The 23,794-nt window shown below is 39.9% G+C and overlaps 1 protein-coding gene across 4 annotated transcripts in view; it reads right to left on the bottom strand.

The window, feature by feature from the left end:
- GDAP1 (ganglioside induced differentiation associated protein 1) overlaps positions 1 to 23,794 on the bottom strand; it is a 172,975-nt gene that overhangs the window by 141,387 nt on the left and 7,794 nt on the right. The window contains exons 1-2 of one of the 4 annotated variants that reach the window (XM_054656830.2): positions 2,640 to 2,853; positions 1,755 to 1,947 (exon numbers count right to left, since the gene is read on the bottom strand). The exons of 1 other annotated variant lie outside the window; for it this stretch is intronic. In XM_054656830.2, coding sequence (XP_054512805.1) covers positions 1,755 to 1,947; positions 2,640 to 2,756 — 310 coding nt within the window. In that variant the 5' untranslated portion in view covers positions 2,757 to 2,853. Of the gene's footprint in view, positions 1 to 1,754; positions 1,948 to 2,639; positions 2,854 to 23,794 lie in introns of those variants that run through there. 2 more of the 4 variants (XM_054656832.2, XM_519814.9) reach the window with 2 other exon arrangements.

Genomic DNA, 23,794 nt, shown 5'->3' with positions numbered 1-23,794 from the left:
AGCCTACAGTGCCTTCTCTTCTAATTCTTAGTAATCAAAAGAACTTAGCATTTCCTTTGTTTGGTTATTTAAATACAACTTAGCAGGACACAGAACGTATTTCTGCTTTGTTACTATTCTGTACTAAAAGCAAAAGAGAAAGACTAAGGAAAATTGTAAGAAAACCTAATAATTGGTAACATTACTATGTTGTAAATATAATTTATATCACTGAATTTCTTAGAGGAAAAACAGTGTAAGGAGGGGATGGAGGAGGGGAATGATGATAGTAGAAGCAGTTCAAGCAATGCTACCAAAAAACTTAAATGGGATTTTCCATTTAGAATACCTTTTTAAAGTTTTTGATCATTTAAAATAGATTTATTAACACAATTATTTTGTTTTGTTCCATTATAATTACATCCCCCAAGAAATACAAATTAACACACTTATCCATTTCCAAAAAGCTCAAGATTGAGAAAAATTGTCTTAAATGAACTAGTTGTCATTTTCAGTACAGTCCCCAGCATATAAATTTATAAGGAATAGCAAATAAAGATGAAAAGAAAGTACATCATTAAATGCTTTGGTTTACGCTAAAGCTACCTTTAATTAAAACCGCCAATCACAATCCTAGGGGACTAGCACTTAGATTAAGAACAGGGCCCATTGCTAATCTAATTCCCTGGGCTTCCCCCACGCCACTGCCCACCATCTAGGCCTAATACTCATTTTTCTTCTAAGTACATGAGACTTTTTTTTGTCCTAGTAATTTCCTTTGTCAGCTTCCTGTAGTTTGGGGCTAGGTTCTGCTTTCACCCTACCCTATTAACATCAACATAACTGGTGGCAGATGAAAAGTAACAATCTCATACAGCCTTTTTAGAAGAGCATTCAGCTGGAAGCTCTGAGCACCATGTTCTGCTCTCATCAATGTCCATTGTGATCAGCTGTGTAGTCTTGAGTAACTCTTTGAAGCTACAGTTCACTTCAAAGTATTATTATTAGGAACAAGCAAGACAATGTGTAAGTGGCAAGGACTATGGGAGACAGTCAGTGTAGTATGAAGGCTTTGGAGACCAAAGACTCTGCCATACAATAGCTATATTACTGTGGGCAACCCTGTTGCTTTCTCCTCATTTACATAATGGGAATAACTTGTCTACCATGCCTGTCTCAGATAGATACTTTTGAAGACATTATTGAAGAAATTATAAAATGTCTGACACATAACAAGCTGTTAATAAATGATTTACCTAAATGCACTATACAAATTTAAGCCCTATAATTCCTTAGTAAAGATATAAAATTCAAACAATTCAGAAGTGACTGGGGCAAAGAACTCAGGTATACTAACATTCTATTCTCCTTTAAGATTTATTGCTCTTTTTTCCCTCTTGTTTTTAAGGTGAAACCATTTGGTATATTAGATGAAATCGTCACAGTGCACATTTAGAATATTATGAATTTAAGACTAAGAAATCACCAACACAAACCACACATTTGCAGTTTTTTGCAAGTGAATTTTTTTAAGTTTCAACATTAACATTTGTACTTTGCATTAAATTCTTTTAAATAGCATTACACTAGCCTATACAAAATTTGTTATTGACCTATTTGATATTTGTGTGCTTATGGAAATGGAAAAGGTTTTTAATCCCAAACCACCATCATGACACAAGAGAAAGAGAGAGAGGAGAGAGAGAAAAAGAGAAAGGGAACACATAGTTATGTTGAAAGTAAATCCAAGAAATCGCAAGTAGCCTTAACATTACCATCCAGGAAAGTCTGTTCAAGATAATCAATGATCTGAGTGGCCTCACAAATTATGTTTTCCCCGTGGATAAGGACAGGCACTTCTCCAGTTGAGTTCAAACGCATAAACCAAGGCTCATTGTGCTCACTCAAGGGCAGACTTACATCATGTTCCTCGCACTTCAATGCCTTTTCAGCAATTACCAAGCGCACCTGGAAGAGTTCACACTGGTTACTACAACACATGAAAGCTTTCAATTAAATGACTTCCCTGGACACCGCTAAGCAGCCTTTCTGGGCTTCCCTGTGTTACTGACATTTTCAACAGTCGTTTTAACAATTCCTATTCCTGGAATTAACAAGTAAGTACAGAACAATATTCAACAAATTAAGAGAAGAACACAAAATAAGTAATGAAATGATTCTGACTGTATTCATTAAACAGTCACCCTCCTCATCACTACCACTTTCTCGGTGTCCTAAACCTGATTACGGGTCCTCCCCAGACAAGAACCTGACATGTAGGTACATCAGCTCTTGCTGAAGACAGTGAATGCGAGAGAGCAAAAGAAGAGATCGCAGATTATGAGGGTGCACAAAGGCACCTCCCTCTGCCTCTCTCCGAAGCCCAGCAGGCAAGGCCTCCAGATCAAATACTGAAAATGACGCTTTTTTGTCGCATTTCGCGAGAGGCGGAGCCTGGGCCATAGCCACATAGGATCATCTCCGATCGATTCTCCCCGCTCCCCACCCGGGCGCGTCCCCGCCTGGAGGGAGCGCCTGCCCGGGGTCAGGACACTGGAGGCGGATTTCTAGGTGGACCGGCTTCCCTGGGCGGGACTCAGAAGGAGCTGTCCCAGTGCTGAAGCCCGATCCGCGCCACCCTCCGCCGCCAAGGCCTGTACCTTTTGAGAGCTGAAGGAATGCGTCCAGTGGTACAGAATGAGCTTAACCTCCGCGTCGGTCTTGCCTTCTGCCCTCAAGGGCGGGCTCCCTCTCTGCTCTTCCTGCCTCTCAGCCATCTTGGGGTGCGCGAGCACGGGTGGGCCCGGCCTGTCCGCCCTGGGCTTCTCCCTCCCACACTGCCCCGCAAGGCGTTTCCGGGTTTTGAGCGGTACCTGCCGGAAGGAGGGCGCGCGGCCCGCTGGGAAATGTAGTTTCGCCGGCGGCAGAGTCTGCAAAAACGCGGGGTCTGCGACTGGAAAGCCCCTGGCAAGCCTGGGAGTGCACCTGGGAGGTGCAATTGAACGGTTGTTTTTTGGGTTTTTTTTTTTTTTAGAAGAAAAAATCAAAAATATGAGACCCTGGTTATGAAGGGCAGTAAGGAAGAATGATGATAGCAAATTACTCTTCGGTTTGGGGGTTGCTCAGGTATAAAAGCAGCAATTTCCCAAGATACTGAGGGTTGCTCTTGCAGCCTGTTCCTTTGTTGGAAAGGAAGTTACGGTCGACAAACAAAGCAACAGGAAAAGGATCTATGAGCTTTCATTAGAAGATGCTACTATGACATTAGTGGACTAATTCCACAAATTTGACTAACTGCTGTAGATTAGACAATAGTCTTGTATAAACCGTAAGTACTTGATTTTGATAATTAAACTGTGCTTTGTAAAAGAAAACAAAAATGCCACTATGGAGTCATGCAAAAAAACTGTTTTTGTCATAAACAGCTAATAAACAATGGCGATATAAAATAGCCTAGTTGTTAAACACAAAAATTCTACAACAGTACTGCCCAAGTTCATATCCTGGTTTTTCCATTTTCTAAGTAAGAATAATAATTTTATTGTTTCCCTCATAAGACTTTTATGAAAAATTAATAATAAAATGTTAAACACTCAGAACACCCTGTCACGTTGTAGGCACTCAGTCTTAGTCACAGGTTCAGTTGCCTTATAAACATTCTGTTATAACCATAGTCAGAATCATAATTTTATATTAGTCTAGTTATTATTGTATGTCTTTGAAATTTTGGCATCATATAGTAAGTTGATTTAAAAAATCTCTTTCAGTAATATGTATAAATATGACCATAGAATAAATGCCTGTAAAATTTATTTGGCAAATATTTATTGAGCACCTACACTGTTCCAGACATTGTGCTGGCTCCTGGTAATATAAAGATGTGTGAAATCTAATATCTAACACTCAAGATATAATCCGGCAGTAGAGATGACCAAGGAAATAGACAATCACAATAAAGATGAGAACTGTCTTAGGGTGAACACAGAGTACTATGAGAAAGGAGGGACAGGCAGCCAACCCAGGTCAGAGAAGGGCCCCTGGAAAAGACAAAATCTCATGAGGTTCTTCCTTGCCTTTACAGTACCTCATTTGTTACTCTCTGTAATTCTTTCATAATTTTTTAAGATTTCATAATGTCTTTTATATCCTTCAGTTAATTCAAGTGCTATAGAAAAGGTGAATTCCTTGCCAAAATTGTTTTTATCAGTTCACACTTAAGAGTAAGAGCGGAAAGAGGAAAACTTTGAAATCGGACAGAGTGGGGTTTAAATTCTAGCTCTACCCTAACTTGAGCTTTCTTGAGCTTTGACTTCATTGTGTGTAAAAAATGGATACATAAAAATTATATGCCTACCCAGATGGCTGTGGGAATTCAAGAAAGGATGTATATAAAGCACCTAGGGTATTGCCTGGAATGTAGCCATTGATAAAAACATATGTGTAAAAGCCCCTTCACTGACATTAGGAGGGCATCATATTACATTTCATCCTCTCTCTGTAGGTCTCAAAATTTTTACAACTACCCATATAATCCTCCTCTCCCATTCCTCTTCAGAACTTCATTTTTAAATTATCCACCTTCAGATTCCTAGTTTTCTATTCCATTACCTTCAATAGCAAACACCACGCTTACTTTTGCACCAACCTTAATACTAAATCATCCTAAATATTTGAATAAATTCCAATACTCGTGATAAGCCATGTGTCACCTGAAGCTGAAAAAGTCCTGACAATAAAGCCCTGGTCCCTCAAACACAACACTTTTCTCCATCACATCCTGCCCACAGCAAAGCCATAGAAGAAACATTGAATGACTTGATTACTTGGTGTTTAGTACAAAGCATTCATAGATCTCATTGGGAGTGTAAACATGCACAGAACTTCTGAAGGCAAATGTATCAATATGCTTCAAGAATCGTGAAAATGGGCATAACTTCTAACCTAGAAATTCCTCTATTTGCAATTTAAGGAAATAATTCTGACAAATTCTGACAGTCGATCCTACCTATTTTCCCCTTCTTCCACGGTAATAGAAATTTTAGCTGAGCACATGACTGCTGAGAATAAAGACTGTATTTCCTAGGCTCTGTTGCAGCAAAACATGGTCTCCTGTCTTCTAACAAGGGGAAAGTCATGGATGTGCCACAGGGCAAGTTCTGGGAATCTTCCTTAAAGAGACAATTAGCCCTGGGCCTCTTCTTCATCCCATCCTCCATCCTGCTTCAGAGAGGATGGATTCTGACCTGGACCATGAAGAATGGGGCCACGCCTTAGGAACAGCTGGGCCATGAACTTTGGGAAAATTGAGCTTCTAAAGACACTGAGGAGCAGAACCCACACCAACTTGAGTCTGCAAACCTCCAAACTTTTACTTGAAAAGGAAAAAAAGGATCTTGTGTAAGGCACTGTTATTTGGTGCTTTCTGGATGCTATTGTCTTAACCTATCCTCATCAATACATCAATCTTGTAAAATATAGGTGGCTTTTATTTCTTTATGCTTCTGTATACTCTAATTGTCCTATAATGAATGTGTGTTGCTTTTACCTGTTAAAGGTGTGAACACTAAAAGAATATCATTAAATAGATGACATAAGGAAAAATGTGTGTGTTTTTTATCACAATAGAACTGCTACATCTACTTCCAATGATCTATAATCACTTTTTTCCCATCCCAATAAAAGCCACTGTTGGTAATATAAAAACCTTATTATCCTTTCACATGTTTATTCAGAGCTCCTACTACACTGTGTATTCTGTGTCTATGGTTTTTGTAGATCATAGATATGATCGTTGTGGGCTCCTTGAGGACAGGAGCCAGGTCCAGGTAAATTTGTTTTCAATATACATTTTTTGAGCCCTAAGTGCTAGATAGAGAAGATACAGAGTTCAAAGTCAGTCACAGTCACTGGCCTTAGGGAAATCAAGTGTGAAGGCAGAGAAATGAGATCCCAACACAGTGTGGTACTTGCTGTGACATCTAGAAAGTTATAGTAGGAATATAGAGAAAGGCACCTAACACAGATAGGCTTCCCAGAAGAGGTGATAATCTTTACCATAACTAGTACCATACTAACACAATTACCATTATATCCAGGGTGGTGCCCCCACTGGCTCATGATAGCTGATTGTTAAATTTTCAGGAATTTGCAAAGTGGATGTTCAACTCAGCTATTAATCAAAATTAAATCAAACTGAGTTGCATTTAAATGAATTATTTTCGCCGGGCACAGTGGCTCATGCCTGTAATCCCAGCACTTCAGGAGGCTGAGGTGGGCGGATCATGAGGTCAGGAGATCAAGACCATCCTTGCTAACACGGTGAAACCCTGTCTCTACTAAAAATACAAAAAATTAGCCAGGCGTGGTGGCGAGTGCCTGTAGTCCCAGCTACTCGGGAGGCTGAGGCAGGAGAGTGGTGTGAACCCGGGAGGCGCAGCTTACAGTAAGCCAAGATCACGCCACTGCACTCCAGCCTGGGCGACAGACTCCATCTCAAAAATAAATCAATAGATAAATAATTTTAAAAATAAAACTAGCAAATACTTAAAACTCATCACTTCCTAATTATGTGTATTATTATCTATACTCCTGAGTTTGTGTCTATCATATCCATACAAGGCAAATAGTATATAAGGATGTGCTACTTGCATATCTCTTCCTCTCTGTTCAGTGATGTCATGTTAGTGACTTGAAATTGGCCATGGTAGAACTATTTACAGAAATCGGTAAATGCTATCATGTTTAACTTTTTCCCAGAAAGTTGGTTGTTAAATATTTACTACTATACCATTGAATGTATCTATCTTATTTAGTATTTAATAAATTGTTTTGATGAGGAGAAAGAGAACCCTGGGTAAATTTGTGAATGAGTAAATTTGCATACTAATTTGCTTTCGGTACCTTTTCCTTTCCTAATCAGCTTTTGCTTCCTTCTCCATTTCCGAGACACCCACTATGCTTATTATTTTTTCATTCTCTTCACTATCCTTAGGAAGAACATGGATATGCACAGATCAATCTGCCCACTATCAAACACTGAGCACTTTCTCTAGCACATATTCCCAGCAGCAAAACCATGAACTAGTAAACACTGATGAACTGATGACTGCACTGATGTTCAATATTAATACTTTATAAAGAAAAGGTATAAAGTAGAACGTCTGCATCTAAAGATCGCAAATGGCTTTCTTACAATCTCATTTGATCTTCATGATAGCCTGTGAGGTAGCTACCATCCCTAAATTAGAAGAGCTTCCACTACAGTTATAGCTGAAGAAATGAGGTTTAGTAAGTGAAATACTAGTCCAAAATCCTGGAGCCGGTAACAGAACTACATCTCAGACACACATTTTCTGATTACTAGTCAAGTATTAGCTTCTACTACACTATGCTAGCCTTAAACCAAAGAGAGAAAGTTGTGGACTTGCAAGCTTTAACCAGCCTGAGGTGGACTTTGGAGAAAAATACAGCCACCTTATTGAAAATGAGTCCATGCAGATGGATACCGTTCCATTAAAGTCCTTGTCAAAATGCTGTATTATTAAACTACTGTCTATATGTCTTTCTGGTGCATCAGATTCTGAGCCTCTGAAGGGCAAAGATCCAATATTATTCATTTTAGTGTCAGCAGGAACCCAGAACAGTGCTTGGTACATAAAAGATGAACCCAAACTGCTTATTAATTAATGGAGGAAAATAGCAGGTAACCACTACCGACAACAAATAACAAATAACATAATAATAAATTGTGGCCTAATAGTCTGCTGCTCTAGAAATTCTATATGTAAAAGTAATTTCATTTGATAAATTTTCCTATTGATAAATCCAGACTGTAGATCATGGCTCTGTAAACTGACTTTTATGTTAATATTTATTTCAAGTTCGTTCTTCATTTTGCCTATTTCTGAGTGAATGAAGTTCACATGAATTTGATTGATGTTATGAAACAATGAATCATATAACTTCTGAGCCTGAGTCATCTTACCTATAAAATTATGATAAAAAATCTACCAGATATGCTGGCTACACAGATATATCCAATTTAGGAAAATTTCTCAAGCTGGACACTTATGTTTTGTGCAATTTCTTGTATGTTTTTGCTTTATGCTTCAATAAAGTTTTACTTTATCCTATAGTACTGTTACGGCTGAGGTGCGTATACATTTATATAAGTTACTGTTATGTAAAAATCCTTTTACTGACTTACCGTATATATTTTGACAGGTATTAGGTAATTCCTATATTAAAAAAAAAAAAAAAGAATGACAACTAAGCTAGAGAAACCTGACAAATTAGAATACTCTGGATTTCTGTTTTTTTCCGGTACTTTTGTGAATGGCCACAAGAGGTCTCTAGGCTTTTAAGAATAACCAATCCCCTGCTATTTTTCTTTCTTGATAAGTTAGAAAATAGAAATGGTGATATTCTCCAGAGAATATATTTACCTACTTAAGCTAGTTCAATACCAAATTTTCCAAAATTAAAAAAGATCTGTTTTTGTTGTTGTTGTTGTTGTTTTTCTGAGATGGAGTCTTGCTCTGTCGCCCAGAGCTAGAGTGCAATGGCATGATCTTGGCTCACAGCAACCTCCGCCTCCTGGGTTCAAGCAATTCTCCTGCCTCAGCCTCCTGAGTAGCTGAGATTACAGGTGCGTCCCACTTGGTCCGGCTAATTTTTGTATTTTTAGTACAGACGGGGTTTACCATGTTGGCCAGGCTAGTCTTGAACTCCTGATCTCGTGATCCACCCGCCTCCGCCTCCCAAAGTGCTAGGATTACAGGCGTGAGCCACTACGCTCAGCCATTTTAAAAAACATCTTTTATACCTGTAGGGAAAAAATAGAATTGTCTCCACTTTCTCCTGACAGTAGCAATGTTAATACTATTAATAAACACCCAGAAACAACTTTGTCTGCTCAGCCTTGATGCATGCCAGTAATCTGATTCATGTGAATTACATAAGATTTTTAATTGGGATACACATAAGAATAAAGGGCGGGGGAGGGGGTGTTCACCCACATAGACACAGGCTTAAGAAAGCAAGCAAACTGCGTGTGGCCAAGACATACTAGAACCACAGCACACTGTGGACAGGTGCTCAGTGATCAAGGTTCAGTGCCATGACAAAGGTATACTGTGTCAAAGGGGCTCTGTGATCAATATGCTGGGAACAGTGCGTTGGGTACCAAGAAGCACTGTACCCCCCACAAAAAAAGGGGTGTCGTTATTTTAAAAATTTTTTCTTGAGAATTTTTATTTTGAATGTGAACAATTCTTGTTAGCTGATATTCTCAAGTGTCCATAAAATTCTAAATATTATCTCATTAAATGAGATAAAAAGATGGTTCATCAAGTACATTGATTTGATAAAGAACTGTGATGGTTCTGGCTAGTTTACTAGAGTTCCAATCAACTTGACTCCTGTACTGTATTTGATTTATTGCAGTGTTTCAAAAAGCATGGGCCCCTGACAAGAAGTGCAAAATTACCTAACTTCTTAGAAATGCATATTCTACTCAATCAGAAACTCCGGGGGTGGAGCCTAGAAATCTGTTTTAACAAGCCCTCCAGGTTTTTCTCATGCAGGTAAAATTTACAAACTATCAATTTAGTGTATAATTGATGAACCGTCTCAATTCTCAATCCCTAGTTTTCCCTCATCAGTAAAATTTTCAGAGCAGAATAGTGAGAGTCTAAAAGAAAAGGATAAATAACTTGAAACAACCTCCACAAAACGATCTGGTAAAACCTCATGGTGTCAAGCCACCAGTTAGAGGCCCCAGGTTCATGGTGCTAAGATTCCACCACCTTCCCCTCAAAAACCATAGATTACCCTCTGAGGGCTTCTAAGCAAAAGCCTCAACAACCTTAGAACAGCCCAGACTTGATTTTGAAACTCTAAAATGTTTTCTTTCAATGCATCCCAGAACAAATAATCATATTTAATAACAAGTGCAACTCATTAAGTCAGGACACCTTTGCTTTGAGGTTACTGTAGACTTATAATAGTTTAATATTCTAGTTTCCCAAAGAATGGCTAATAATGTTAATGATGCACTAAGTTCTTTTAATAGGAAATTCACTTTAAGTGAAAATTCACTTTTCTTGTGAAAAATATTTGACATATCTATCTATGCTCTTTCATCCATCTCTTCTGTGATGAACGGTGTACATATTCAGAATAAGTACATGAATACAGACCAATCAAAGATGCATTTGCACCACGTGGTTGCTAATATTTCTTAGAGTGTTTTCTGTGTGCCAGGAAATGTTTTAAGGGCTTTATATGTATATTGTACTTAACACTTGCAAAATCCCTTAAAGCAGGGAGAAATCCTCATCCCTGTTTTACTGATGAGGATACTGAGGAACAAAAATTTTCCCAAACTCACATTGTTCATGTCAAAATTGGGACTTAAACCCAACAGTCCGGTCCAGAGATTGTGTTCTTACCACTACACGATCTGGCCTTACTATATGAGGCACAATCACAGTCATCAGTTTGATTTCACTAGTCCTACATATAAATATAACCTATTCCTTAAGTCACTAATTATTTTACCTTAGGAAATTTTTGCCCAAGATTGTTTTGAGTTCATAGAAAAAAACTGGGAGAAACAGAGTAGAGAGAATATCCTGCTAAAAGTAAACCAACACTTATTACAAATTTGTCCCAACATTGCTTTAATAATATCTAATTTCCTTCTAAAAGCTTACAAAGTGCCTTTGTAAACAGTACTCATTTGATTTTTCCAACAACCCTTCCAGCAGAAATAAGAAATTAGCACTGAGGTGTGAAGTTCACTACCTCACTAATAATCAGTAGAGCTGGAACTAAAACCCAATGCTTCTAGCTGCAAACTCACTGTATGCTCTAATCATTTCCCACAGCCTCGGTGTGACCTACCACTTGCCTCAGCTTGTATGCAGGACCAACTCTAGAGCCCTCTCTTTACCTATTGGTAACACAGCCTGACTTCAGTTCAGTTTCTTGGCTTTTGGACACATTGATTCGGTCATGGAATCTTCCCAGTGTATGAGGGCAATGGCTTCACCATGTAATTTCTCCACTGTAACATAGCATTACCCTTCACTCCAGAATATGGAGTTGTAGTTAAGAGCTCAAAATCTAAAGCCAGAACTGGATTCAAATCTGGCTTCACTGCTCACTAGCTATGTGATCATGGGCACGGCTTCCTCATCTATAATCCAGGTAAAGTAATTACACCACCTTTATTGGGATATTTGGAGGATTCATTGTGATTTTTAACATGTTAACTAACACAATTTTAGCACATGGCACATAAGAAGTGTAATAGATAATAATGATAGAACGGTAAAAATAACTGACTTTTTGAATACTCTGGGTAAATGTCAGCTAATAATGTGTTCTCCAGTGTATCCTGCTAGATTGGCTGCACTTTGTAACTTCATTTTTGGCAATTCTCTCTAATGGTTTACAATGAATTTTAGGTATTCATACTTCAAAAATACATGTGAAATAATCACTACTAGCTGGAAATTACAGTTGATGAAAGAAATAACAAATAATAAAAATTCTTAAATACTACTCATATTTCCACAGATTCTTTTCTTGACTTCAGGCTATGCCTGTTGAAAATCATTAAAAGAACATCTCAATGGTTATATTAATATTCTGCAAAAATCACTTATAGTATGAAGGTAAGAAAAATCTAGGAGAAAAAAGGAGGCACTTCCCACTGTCATCCAATATTTGAATAAAACTAATAATATCACAAACATTTGTCTTATTAAGAATAATTAAGAGGTATATTTATAAATGCAACTATAAAAGCCTGTAGGATATTTTAGACACAATCTTAGAAACGCACACTGCACAGAGGATACTTAATGCTTAGGTTTGAAATTGCAGCTTTTAATTAGTTATATTTCCTAAAGTTAAGTGCTTTCTTACTAATTTAAAATGTGTTTCTGTACATTTTAACTATCCTCTCAGTGGAGAGTGCCTTTTTCTTGCTATTTCCCAATAAATGATTCAAGTAGTCTTCCTGGACATCTTATTTTATCATTCTCTTTTCATATTTAAAGGAATCTTTCCAGAGACTTAAGATCATTTGGAATATAGCTTTGTCATTCAAATTAGAGTATTTAAGAATACACTGGAATTTATTTTTCAAACATCCTTGCTGTTGTGTTCTTTTCGTCACTAAATAATACAAAGAAAAGTTAATTTATGTCTGCATTGTCTCTGGCTACGTGAGAAACACGGCATAAAAACTCAGAGACATAAGCTTTAAAGAAAGAAAATGCTAATGTTGCAAAGGTTTCTCTAAGTAAGATTTTGCTTTGTAACTGTATAAATAGGGCAAGTTAAAGTTCTGGGCAGCAGCAGACAATGAGCAGCAATAATCATTTATGTTTCTTTGGCACCAGCTTCAACACACTGGTATGATTTTTTTTTTTCTTAACCACCCGTTACCAAGGACAGTGACAGCACAAATATGAGAATTATTACAGTACTATAAAAACATACTTCACTTACCTTGTTTGTCTTAATAAGATCCTAAAGAAGCATAAGATAACAGTGACAATAGAATCTAGTGCTGAATTTTACAGAGACACCAAAGTGTAAAACAACATTGGCTTTCACTTAAGTACTATATTTTTCAAATAAAAGTAATATCGCAATCCATAAAGAAAAGATCAATTTAAATCCTCAGTATGTAATTGAAACAAATGAAAGCACAGAGTTGAGTCTGTGGTTACTAAAGTTCCATGAGAGAAAGGGGTGATGTGGCCAAAGTGAACCTGCTTCCAGGGATTCCCTGCGGGGACAGGTTGGAAAAGTCGGTGAACCACAAAGATGGCAGAGCGGAAAAGCTTCACTTTATGAAACTGCATCATTTTGGAGCAGGGAAGTTTAACAGAAAAAAGGGAAACTGGTCAAATTCAGGTGATGCCTTGGTTTCCAAAGCACATATGAAGAATCAGCTACATATGTTAGCTTGAAAACTATTCAGCCTAAGAGACTCCTGCTGTATGCAAGTTATGAAAATGCATAAGCCCCATCCTACCAGTTTCAAGTGGCAAAAGAAGATGGTAAAAACACAACGCCCCAGAGATATGGACATTCAGTATATGAAATTGGAATATATATGAAAATAGAGAGATGAAGTTGAGGCATCTAGAGCCTTAATGGCTAAAACCCAGTGGCTTGGTCTGGAAGGGAAGCCTTGATGAGTTTTGAAGTAAGGGAGATATTCCTTCCTATTAGACTTCCCAGAGCAAAGGTGCTGATTCTGTGCAAAGAAGTCACTGAAATCTGATGGGCCCTCTTTAAATAACTGATGATCACTGAGAGCCCTCTTTTTTACCTTCCTGATTACATCTGGGCCTTCATGGCTGTGGCAGCTGCAGACAACAGCAAGTTCTCAGGCAGACATGCAGGGAAGTTCTCAGCTCCGCTCTCAAGAGCCCTGAGCCAGTTGTCCTGAAAGCTGATTTAGAATGTCCTCCCCTGTGGCCAAGAGGGTGCCAAGCCCCTTCTAGCTCTGAGGTGGGGTCTAGACCCTATGCCCTGTTTCTTTCTGTGCTAAGTCACAGCTCTGAAATCAGCACCAACTTTTGTACACGTTGCTTCCAAAGCCCTGAGCCACCCCTCATAGCAGTGGGCCTGCTGGGTGCCGTAAATGTGATCCTGTCTGTCGTTTTAGCCTCAGCAGAAGAGCGACATGACCATATTTATTGCTGTTGCTATTCTGGGGGGTGGATGACGTTTTTCTCCCCTTGTGGCTGAGCCCTGCCTGTTCATCTTTCACCACTCCCTCCAAGTCTACAAGACTAAAACCAGTGATACAAATAGATTCTATCAGGAGGAAAGTTAAAATGAGAAGTTCTTAGGCATTTCCAAATCTATCTGCTGTATGTCATCAAAAGCTTCAAAATCTGTTGGCCTACATTTTAAACGTGTACTGTTAGCATCCCACTAGTACCATAAACAGCTATTGGTGGTAACCTTGTTAAGGAAAGAAAAGATGGATAAAGGGTGGGGGCGGGGGGAGCGGGGGGTGAAAAAAACAGTTTGACTGATAAGCACAGCTTAGAAATTTGGCAAATATTGGCTTTTTCACTGCGGAGTGTTGGGAGTGTCCAAGTGTTGCCAGAACACTTGAAGATTTTCTACTTGCCTGTGTGTGAGCTCAGTCTCTCCACTCTTCCTAAGACACTCCTCTTTTGTGACGTGAAAGAAACTAAATGACAAGCCACCGAAACTCCAATTAAGGATAAAATGATACAAGGCACAGGTGACGGCTCCTGGGACGTAAGTATACACAGGTTTTCTAAATGAAGGACTTAGATACATAAATAACTAATTACAACATGCATTACATGATGCACCAAAAGAGAAGGATTCTTCCTGCTTTTTGGGGTTGTAAAAAGGAAAGAAAGAAAGAAAAACAACAAATGAGACTGATTTTGGCTCCCTCCATGTCTGTATGCACCTAGTTCATCATATGCATGTGACATTTTAGCTTTGCTAAAATGACTGTTCAGATTCTTTGTGCTCTTCTGCAAATTTGGTTTGAAATGTACACAGAAGCAGAACAGTATAGCGGAGGCTGCAGGTTGCAGAGGTGATGAGCATGGGCTGTGGGTCTAGAGCCCTGCTTGGCCACAGCCCAGGTGTGGAAGTGCTTGAAGATGCCATTTCCTCTGTAAAATTAAGGTCATAAGAGTAGCCACCTTCTAGGCTTGTTGTGAGAATTAAATGAGAGAAATCTCTGAAAAAGCAGTTAGAAAAATCAAAAGGCTGAGAACAAGAGCCTTGTTTGCATTTTAGTGCAGGGACATTTAACCTCACTCTAGCAAGTTTCCTTTGGATCCATTGTAGTTCATGCTCAACCTGTCCGTTCAGTCTTAAAATGACAATACACAGGAGTTGTGCTCCAGATTCCAATGTTTCTGGCTGTCTGCCGGGGAAATACCTTTTCAACATTCAGGCTGAAAAGTGCACTATCAGCTGAAGGCTCGGCTAATTTTCTGAGACTGAGAAGTCCATAAACTATAGAATTATTTAAATAATAGCCTTAGAACAAGACCTGGTTCTTAGTGCCAAGAAAGTGATATATATATGTAAATATATATATAATCTTACAATAAATGAATATATATATCACATATATGGCTTTTCTGCACTGATGTGTTTTTTCTTCCCTCTTTTCAGTTGCATATTTCTGCACAATTACATCACAGATGTGTACAAATGAAGCTATCTTATTTCTCTAGGACCAAAATTAGTAATTCTAGAGACCCATTTCTACTGATGGTGGAAAAACTCTTCATTTTGTCCCTTTCAGGGAAACTTGGCTACCTCTAGTATAATATAATCCTTTTTCTGGTAAATATTCAGTCACCTTTCTCTGTCCCTCTGGTGGTGGGAGGAAGGGTGGAGAACGGATCTAGTTTTCGGGTGGCTTGGTATCCTCTTGCCTCAAGGGAGGGGCATCTGGTTTAAGAAACATCCTCTTGTCCTCACTGGCCTCCCTTGAAGTGCCTTTTCCACCATCTTTGGCACTTGACCTCTGGCCTTGCTGCATCTGCTGAAAGATTCATATCTGAGGTCACTCTTGGTCAAGCCTCCCAGCACAGTCAGCGTGTGGGTGGCCACTCCTCCTCCCTAAGGCTGACTCAATCTTGGCTCTAACTGATCCTGTGAAATACAGCCATGTCTTCCATCCAGCCTGTCCCTTTGTGATGCACACCCAAAGCCTCACCTCTCACTGCACCACAGCAACCCACCGGCAGCCCACCAGCTTGCAACTCTTACCTAGGTTAGGCCAGGAGAACTCATCTCCAGTTTCTTCCAAACTTCAATTCATGACCCAGAGGACCTACAGAGGCTTGTTGTAGCTACAGCTTCATAGGAAACAGACTTTGAGATTTGCTTACAGAAGGTTTATTCGCAAGAGTTCTCCATACAACATCCATAGAAGTGAGGGGAGCCAGGTTGAGCAGAGAGAAGTTAGAGCTGCCACACAGTTGCAAAGAAGCTGACTGTACAGGGAACTGGAGCTGGGACACCTTTTGTGAGTTGCTCCAATTGAGGCAAGGGAGCCAGACCTTTATCTCCCCGACAGTCTATCAGTTATTCGATGTGGGCTGCCCCCAGTGAGTTCCCACGGCCTCTCACTAGGAGGCCCTCTTTGGCTAAGAGCAATTCTGGGAGAAGGACTCAGTCACAGGCATCAGCTGCCAACACTCACATCAACTGAGCAACTGAATGCTGGATCCCAGAAGTGTGTCTGTGCAGCACTAGAGGGTCCGCTACAGGGCTATCTCAGGCTCTGCCTAAATACCCAAAACCAACCCCTCTATCCTACAGTGGCTGTCCTGAGGTGGTTCTGAATATTTGATGAGGCTGCTAACACAACTTCTCCTAAGACATAGAGAGGAAGTCTCATTTGAGACACTTGTGCCCTCAGATACTCAAATCTGGAAACTTCTATCCCCACTCCCTCTTGCAGACCTCTCCAAAATGCTCTGATATCATGTCCTACATCCTCCCTCATCTATGTTTCACAGTCAAATTCCTGTATTCAATTCTCCAATTGATAATTTCGGGGAACCCCATAAATCGTTTTTTCCTCCTTTCAACAAAACCTGAACCTTACAAATATTAGCCTTGATCTCTTGCATATCATTTCTTCTAAAGTTAAAATCCGTTTTCAAGTTGGAAGTTTCAAGTTTACACCCTTTGTAATTTGACCTCCTCTGCTCCTGAAGTAATGAACATTGTTGAATGATCAGAAGACTTGTGAAAACAGTGAAACTAGCTTAAGCTGATATTTCATATATATTAACCTAATCAGCTTACAAATGGAGACTACACCACTTTCTGCCATGTCATGAAATGTACATTTCTTTTATTGGCTGCTCTTTGCATTTGGCAAGTTATACAAAGTGTTTGGAGCTCTCAGTTTTACAGGGCCTCTACTCAAACTTCCTTGCGAACTGTTCTTTATGTGCCTGAGAACAGGGCTCAGGTTTTCCAGGGCTCTTATATTTTCTTCCCACACCCAATGGATTGACTTTGGAGCCTAGTTCTCTAAGCCTTTTTCAGCCACATGGCCAAAGAGGCAAAGACCTCTCAGTCACCTTTTTCTAATTCTGCCTGTCCTGGATACCATAAGCAGGAATCACAGAGATGTGTGATCTTGCTCAAGTTGGTCTCTCCTTAGTCTCAGATCTTAATGATCACTTGATCTTGACCATACCAAACCTTGGGGTCTAATGATCCCTTTTTAGGATGTTAAAAGGTATAATTTATCCTGTCCCTATGGATCTATGTGAGAAGAAATCATTTCCTTTATTTTTTTTCCTCTAGGAATAATCCACTCAGGATTCCAAACAGAAGTCCACGTACCCATGGGAGTTCACCCATGTATCCTAAGGGGTCTGCTGATTCTTTCCAGATTTTTCATCTCCATGGGCTGTTACTTGATTTCAGAGGCTGATTTTATGTTTATGTTCAGGCTGACTTTGGCACTAAGTCCTTCTACTTTAATTGTTTCTGACTAATGAGAAGAAAAGCAGACCTAATACATAATTGATGCATCTCCACCGAGCAATAGCCAAATGGTATGCCAGCACACTGTACAAAGAAAGACTTCCTACTAGATCACAAAGCAGAGTCCTGAACAGCATCTAGCAGGACGTATGGGCTGAAATTAGGAGTGTGGCTCCATGGGTAGTACCGTAACATTTTAAAATGAAAAACATCATCTGTCACACTAAATTCAGGTTGTTAACTTGAATATTATGTTTTCAATTATGTTAGCTTTATGTTGTAAATAAACTATAAGCATACAGAGGTGTATCTTATATTTTATGTATCAAAGTACACATATACAATGATTGTAAATTTAAATAAAAATAATAAAATTTAATCCACCATGGGAGAAAGGTCTGAACACATTTTTGTTTTCTTTCAAAAGTTATTCCTGGATTTCTCAAGTTTAAAAATAAACACTGTTCTATAGTAGAGGGGTCACATCTTGCTTCAGGATACGTATCAGAACCAATAGGGAGGGCTAGAATTTAACAACCTTTTTGTATTTTCTAATACTACACTTCTGCCTATTTTGCTTTCTCTGCCCAACCTCAGCTATGGGAGGGGTGACTAAACAGTCATTGCTTCTTACTGAACTCTTAGAGTAAGATCACAAACAGGCCCTGGTCCCTGCCTTCCTCCCCACCATCATCTCTCACCAAGATCCTCTCCTTTGCTCAATGAGCCTTCTCAGTCCCTTCAATGTGCCACACTCATTGTGCCACACTCTTTTCATAATTATTTCCTCTTCTCCAGTTGAACTACTTACTTTTCTGGCTGTCTCCTACTCATCCTCCAGAGCTCGGCTTAAATGTCACTTTCTTAGAGAAGCATCTGAGCAATATCTATTGGAAGAATGGATGGGTGGATGGGTGGATGGATGGATGGATGGATGGGTGGATGGGCGGAAGGCAACCAGATAGAGGGATGGGTGTGTAGATGGGTGGATAGTGGATGGATAGATGATGGGTGGATGATGGATGAAGGATGAAAAGGTGGGTAGATAAATGGGTGAATGAATAGATGGTAGATGCATGGATGGATGGATGAATGAGTGGATAGATGGTGGGTGGATGAATGGGTGAGTGGGTGGGTGGATGATGGATGGATGAATGGGTGGGTGGATGGATGGATGAGTGATGGATGGATGGGTGAGTGGGTAGGTGGATGGATGGATGGATGGATGATGTATGGATGAACGGGTGGGTGGATAGTGGATAAATGGATAGACAGATGGATGGGTGGGTGAATGGACAAATAGACTGTAGATGGATGGTTGGATGGATGGATGCATGGGTAGGCAGGCAGATAGATGAATAAATGGTGGATGAATGGACAAATGAATGGATGGATGGGTAGGTGGGTGCAGGGATGGATGGGGAGGCCTTCCCTGATCTTGCAATCTAACTCAAAGTATCCCTTGCTATTCTTTTTTATAGCACTACTTTTTCTTCTGTAGCACAACAATTGGCAATGATATATTGATTTAATATCTATCCTTTCAGTGGACTGTAAATTCCCTGAGGGCAGGGAGTTAACGACCTTATACCCATTACAAAGCACTCTATTTAGAAGGTACTTGCTACATATATATTCAGTAAATGAAAAAAGGAAATCTTGAAGATGATATTCACGTCACTGAAATAGCTGTAAGGAGTGGAAAAGACCTTTTCTAACATTTTTAAATATTTTAATTAATGAATTATGTTAACATGGAACAATCTAAAAGAACAATACATTTTGAGAATAAGTAACCTGTGGCCTTTGAGAGGAAGAATCATAAACTGAAACAGCATTTGAAGATGATCCTCCTCAGACATTAATCAGAGACAAAATATACACCATAGTCAGTATGAAAATGACCTCAAAAGCTGTATTTTGTAAGCAAAATTCCACTACTGCTTGGACAGAGTAGTTCTTGGGATATATATGATTCAGCAGTCATCACATGCTTGTAGTAGTAGAAAAGAAAAATTTGGTTTTTTTCATCCAACAATAAAGAGCATCTTGAAAAAAATCTGAAGTAGGTGGTCCCAGGATCACTTGAACATACTCTCTTCCTGTGTGTTCAACCCTATACCCCTCCTGTCTCAACATTGCTCTTAACCCCCAGGAGTGGTAGACAGGAAATCCAGCTAATCCAGATGCTGATACTCAGAAACAGGGACAGGCCAATGTGCCCAGTTGCCACAATGTCCAGCTAGTCCAGGGCCATATGAAACTCGCCAGCTCAATCAAGGGTTCCAGCCATTCTAAAGTGGCTGGAAACCACAAAGGGCTGGGGCAGGGAGTACTTTACTGTGTCATCGCCTAAAAGCAGAGCTCTTTGGGGCTCACTTATCCCAGATACTGAGCCCCACTACTTCTCCTAGGTGGATGAAAGAGACAGACTTCCCAAGACCAGTGGTCCCTAGACAGCACCTCCTGAGTTCAGTCTCCAGATGTTGGACAAGAGAAGACAACTTACAAGTCCACCCACTGGTTTGGCCTAGTTATCAGGGTTTTGTTAAGGTCTTGGTTTCAAGGCCACCTCATAATGGCTGGTTTTGTTTTGTAAATGTCAACTATCCATTGTACACTTATCCTTAGAAGACATGCTATTATATAGTACCTTTGAATTTTGGTTTTAAAATGACAAGGAGAAGGATATTCTTTATAACTATGAAAGCACTTTGAGAGATAATTCATGTGAAAAAAAATAAAGTCATGTTGGGATCACTAGTGTTAGACAACTTTGAACTTATTTGACTAGCTTAAAGAATCTAAGGTAGTCCACAGGAGAGGATTACCCTATAACAATGTTTCCCTGAAGAGCACTCAGTGTATTTCCTGAAAACACAGATTCCTGAACCTCAATGCCAAGCCCACGGAATCAGAATTCATCTGATTCCGTGGGCTTGGCATTGGTGACCTGGGCATGTGTATACAGACAGTCCCCTACTCAGGATTTTTTTGACTTTATGATGGTGTGAAAGCAATATGCATTCAATAGAAACCATACTTCATGTACCAACACAGTCATTCTGGTTTTCACTTTCAATACAGTATTCAATAAATTACATGAGATATTCAATACTTTATTATAAAATAGGCTTTGTGTTAGATGATTTTGTCCAACTGTAAGCTAATGTAAGTGTTCTGAGACCTTTTAAGCAGGCAAGGCTCAGCTATGATATTCAGTAGGTTAGGTGTATTAAGTACACTTTTGCCTTACAATATTTTCAATTTATGATGGGTTTATCAGGACACAATCCCATAGTATGTCAAAGAGCATCTGTATTTAATAAGTTCCCCTCGGTGACTGTCAGCAGGGGAGTTTTGGAAATCACCCTATGATAATGATTCTCCATCAGATAAGTACATTAGGATTGTTAGGAAAGCTCTCAGAATATATAAGATGGGGCCACTCTGTCATTTTGCTAGAGGAGAGCAGAACCTACACAAGCATCTTTTGAAAATGCTCACCAAAGGATTCTCACCTTTGCTTTGATGAAGTTATCAGCCCTAAAGGAACATTTAGTATGGATCTGAGGTGTGGAAACAAGGCATGATTTAGCATAGGCTGTTACATTGAAGGAAATGATGGTGCATACTTCTTTCTAGAAATAGCAAAACTTTCAGAACAACCAATATGGCAGGGCTGACACAGCTGGAGGTTTCTAAATGTCCACTTCTGTCACAGACAGGGAGACAGTCTATGAATTATTCAATCAGTTGGTGAGTCGGAAATCACTCATACCATCTGTATTACCCAGGCAGTCTTTTCCCATTTCAGATGGTAAGTTTTGGAGGGTCCTAAAATTTATCAAGTCCATTTATTGCTTTACACAGGCTATTGCATCATCTGCCTAACGGCGGTTCTATTCAGTTACATATACAGAATGGAATTTTCAAATAACTAAAATAATAAAATGCTAAGATGCTGAAGACTGACATTTCAATTTAATTATTAATAAGTACTATAATTTCAAGTTTCAAATTGCTCTTCAGCGAAGCTTTCCTACTCTTACCCCCTTGATTTTTATTTGTATCTTTACAGGTTTTTACATATGTACAAATACAGCAAACTATAGCGTACTACATACATTGTTCAATATCTTGCTTTCTTTTCTATCTAATAGATCTTGGGGATTTTCCATATCAGTACATAGAAAGCTTCCCCATTCTTTTTTAAGAACCAGGAAATCTGATTTTAAACTCAGTTTAGTAAGTTGTGATTTAGACTTTCCATCTCCCTCTGACCAAGAACCACCTGTAAATGTAAGTGTGTATGTGTGCATGTGTGTGTTAGCTGTGTGTTCTTTAAAGACCACCGGGTGTAACAGTTCAAGGTCTCCAAGAAGCAGATTCCAGGATAGAATCAGACATACATGCAGGATAAAGACCACAGGAAGCAGGAGTAGGCGGGAAACCCATGAAAGGAAAGCAGGGAAGGAAGAATTGTGTAGAAAAGGCTCAGACTGCAGTGTAGCCCTTAAAAGGTTTTAGCCAGGTCAGTGGGGAGCACAGGAAATCTCACCCATCAGAGGAGGTCTGTGTTGAGAAGGAATGACCCAGTTCCTGGAATCCCACTGTGCTTGGTTATTGGCTAGAAACAGCTTAGACAGTGTGGCCTCAGCATGAATGCTATTGGAATTCAAAGGTGCAGCAGCTACAGGCTGTTCACCAACCTCTTCTCTCACAGCAAGTTCTCCTGAAGGAAGATCTGAGTGGTGCACATCTATGACCACCACAATCTCCCCTTGCACCGCAGAGATTGTCTTCATATGTATCTGGGGGCAGTTCCTGGGGGCCTTTCTTCCTGAAGGGAAGCTCTGATAAGGGAAGTTAATGGGACAAATAGCAGTCCCTGTTTCTGAAGTTAGCCTTGTGGCTAAAAATGGTTCTCATCTTCTCCCTTTTCTTTACTTCATTCTCCTCACCATCAGCTATCACATAAGTAGGTTCTAGTGGCTTACCTAGTGGTATAACCTAATCCTTCATTTCTGGAAGGTCTGAACCCCTTGTAAGTCATACCTTTCTCAGACCAGGGTTGCCACATGACTGCATCCATGGATACAAGGGATCCATAGAGTCCCAGGAAGCACCTAAATGGATCACCTGGGTCTGCACATATTCTTTTCTGTCCCCGTTATATAAAAGCCTCCTTCTGCTCATCAAAGTCAATCATTCCTGCCAATATGGTGATTCCTCTTCTTACCTGCTGATCCCTGGGCACAATCCCTGGATCTGCCAGGCAGGAGCCATAGTTTGCAGCTCTGCTTTGTCCCCTGGCAAGAGTGCTTCCCCTCTGGGAACCCTGCAGAGTCCAGAGATGCAGCGATAGGAAAGACACTGGATGTGATAATAAGTGAGGTACTATTGCTTCTACCTCTTAGTTCCTAGGCTTCTATGTCCTCCCTATTAGAGATAGTGTCATAGAGAAATCTGATTCTGTGCATATACCACACCCCAAAAAATGCCACTCCATCTTTGCAGATTATTACCAGCAAACTAGAATTATAGCTGTACCTTTAGGAGACCATTCCATTATTCTATGAGGTTAGCCCCTGAAATATTACAGAGGTAAGCAGTAATACAGTGTCTAAGATGAAGCGGACCCCACAATCAGGGCTCGTTGTGGCACCTCCTTCACGGTGAAGTGGGTCCCCTGGTTGGAGTTTATGTGTGAAATCCCACGCTTGTGAATCAGGTATTCTATAAGCCACTGGACAGTGCTGGTACAGGCTGAGGCTCTGTGGGGCGGAAAGGTAAATCCATACCCAGAACGTCTATCCTTAGTAAGGATGAACCACTGGCTCTTCTAGGCGTAGTTAAACCGACCTCAATAAGCAGCAGTCCCTGCTCTTGGGCCCAGGTATAACCTCCATCTCTGCCACTGAGGCAACTAAGCTCATGTGCCCCTTGCTCCAGATCTGGGATGTCTGTTGAGGAAGGCTGACATTAACTGTCTGAGTCCTGTCATCTACTTGGGTTTTCAGTGCCTCTTCCACTTTGTGTCCATTCCCATATGTTCATCCACATGTCTCTAGCCTAGACCTCCATGTTTTCAGTCTTCCAATCCTTCTCTGTCCAGCCTCTGACCAGGCAAGGCTGTTAGCCACTGCTCAGAAATCTATATAAATATTCCCACCTGGGGCCACTTTCCCTTCCACACAAAATACATGACTGGTTCAACATTCACAGTTCTGCCCACTGGAAAGATTTTCCCGGTCTACAGATGTTC

Source organism: Pan troglodytes, chromosome 7 (genome assembly GCF_028858775.2).
Source record: "Pan troglodytes isolate AG18354 chromosome 7, NHGRI_mPanTro3-v2.0_pri, whole genome shotgun sequence".
NCBI classification, from domain to species: Eukaryota; Metazoa; Chordata; class Mammalia; order Primates; family Hominidae; genus Pan; species Pan troglodytes.
Note: the sequence above shows the minus strand (reverse complement) of the source record. Positions and strands in the feature narration are given on the sequence as shown.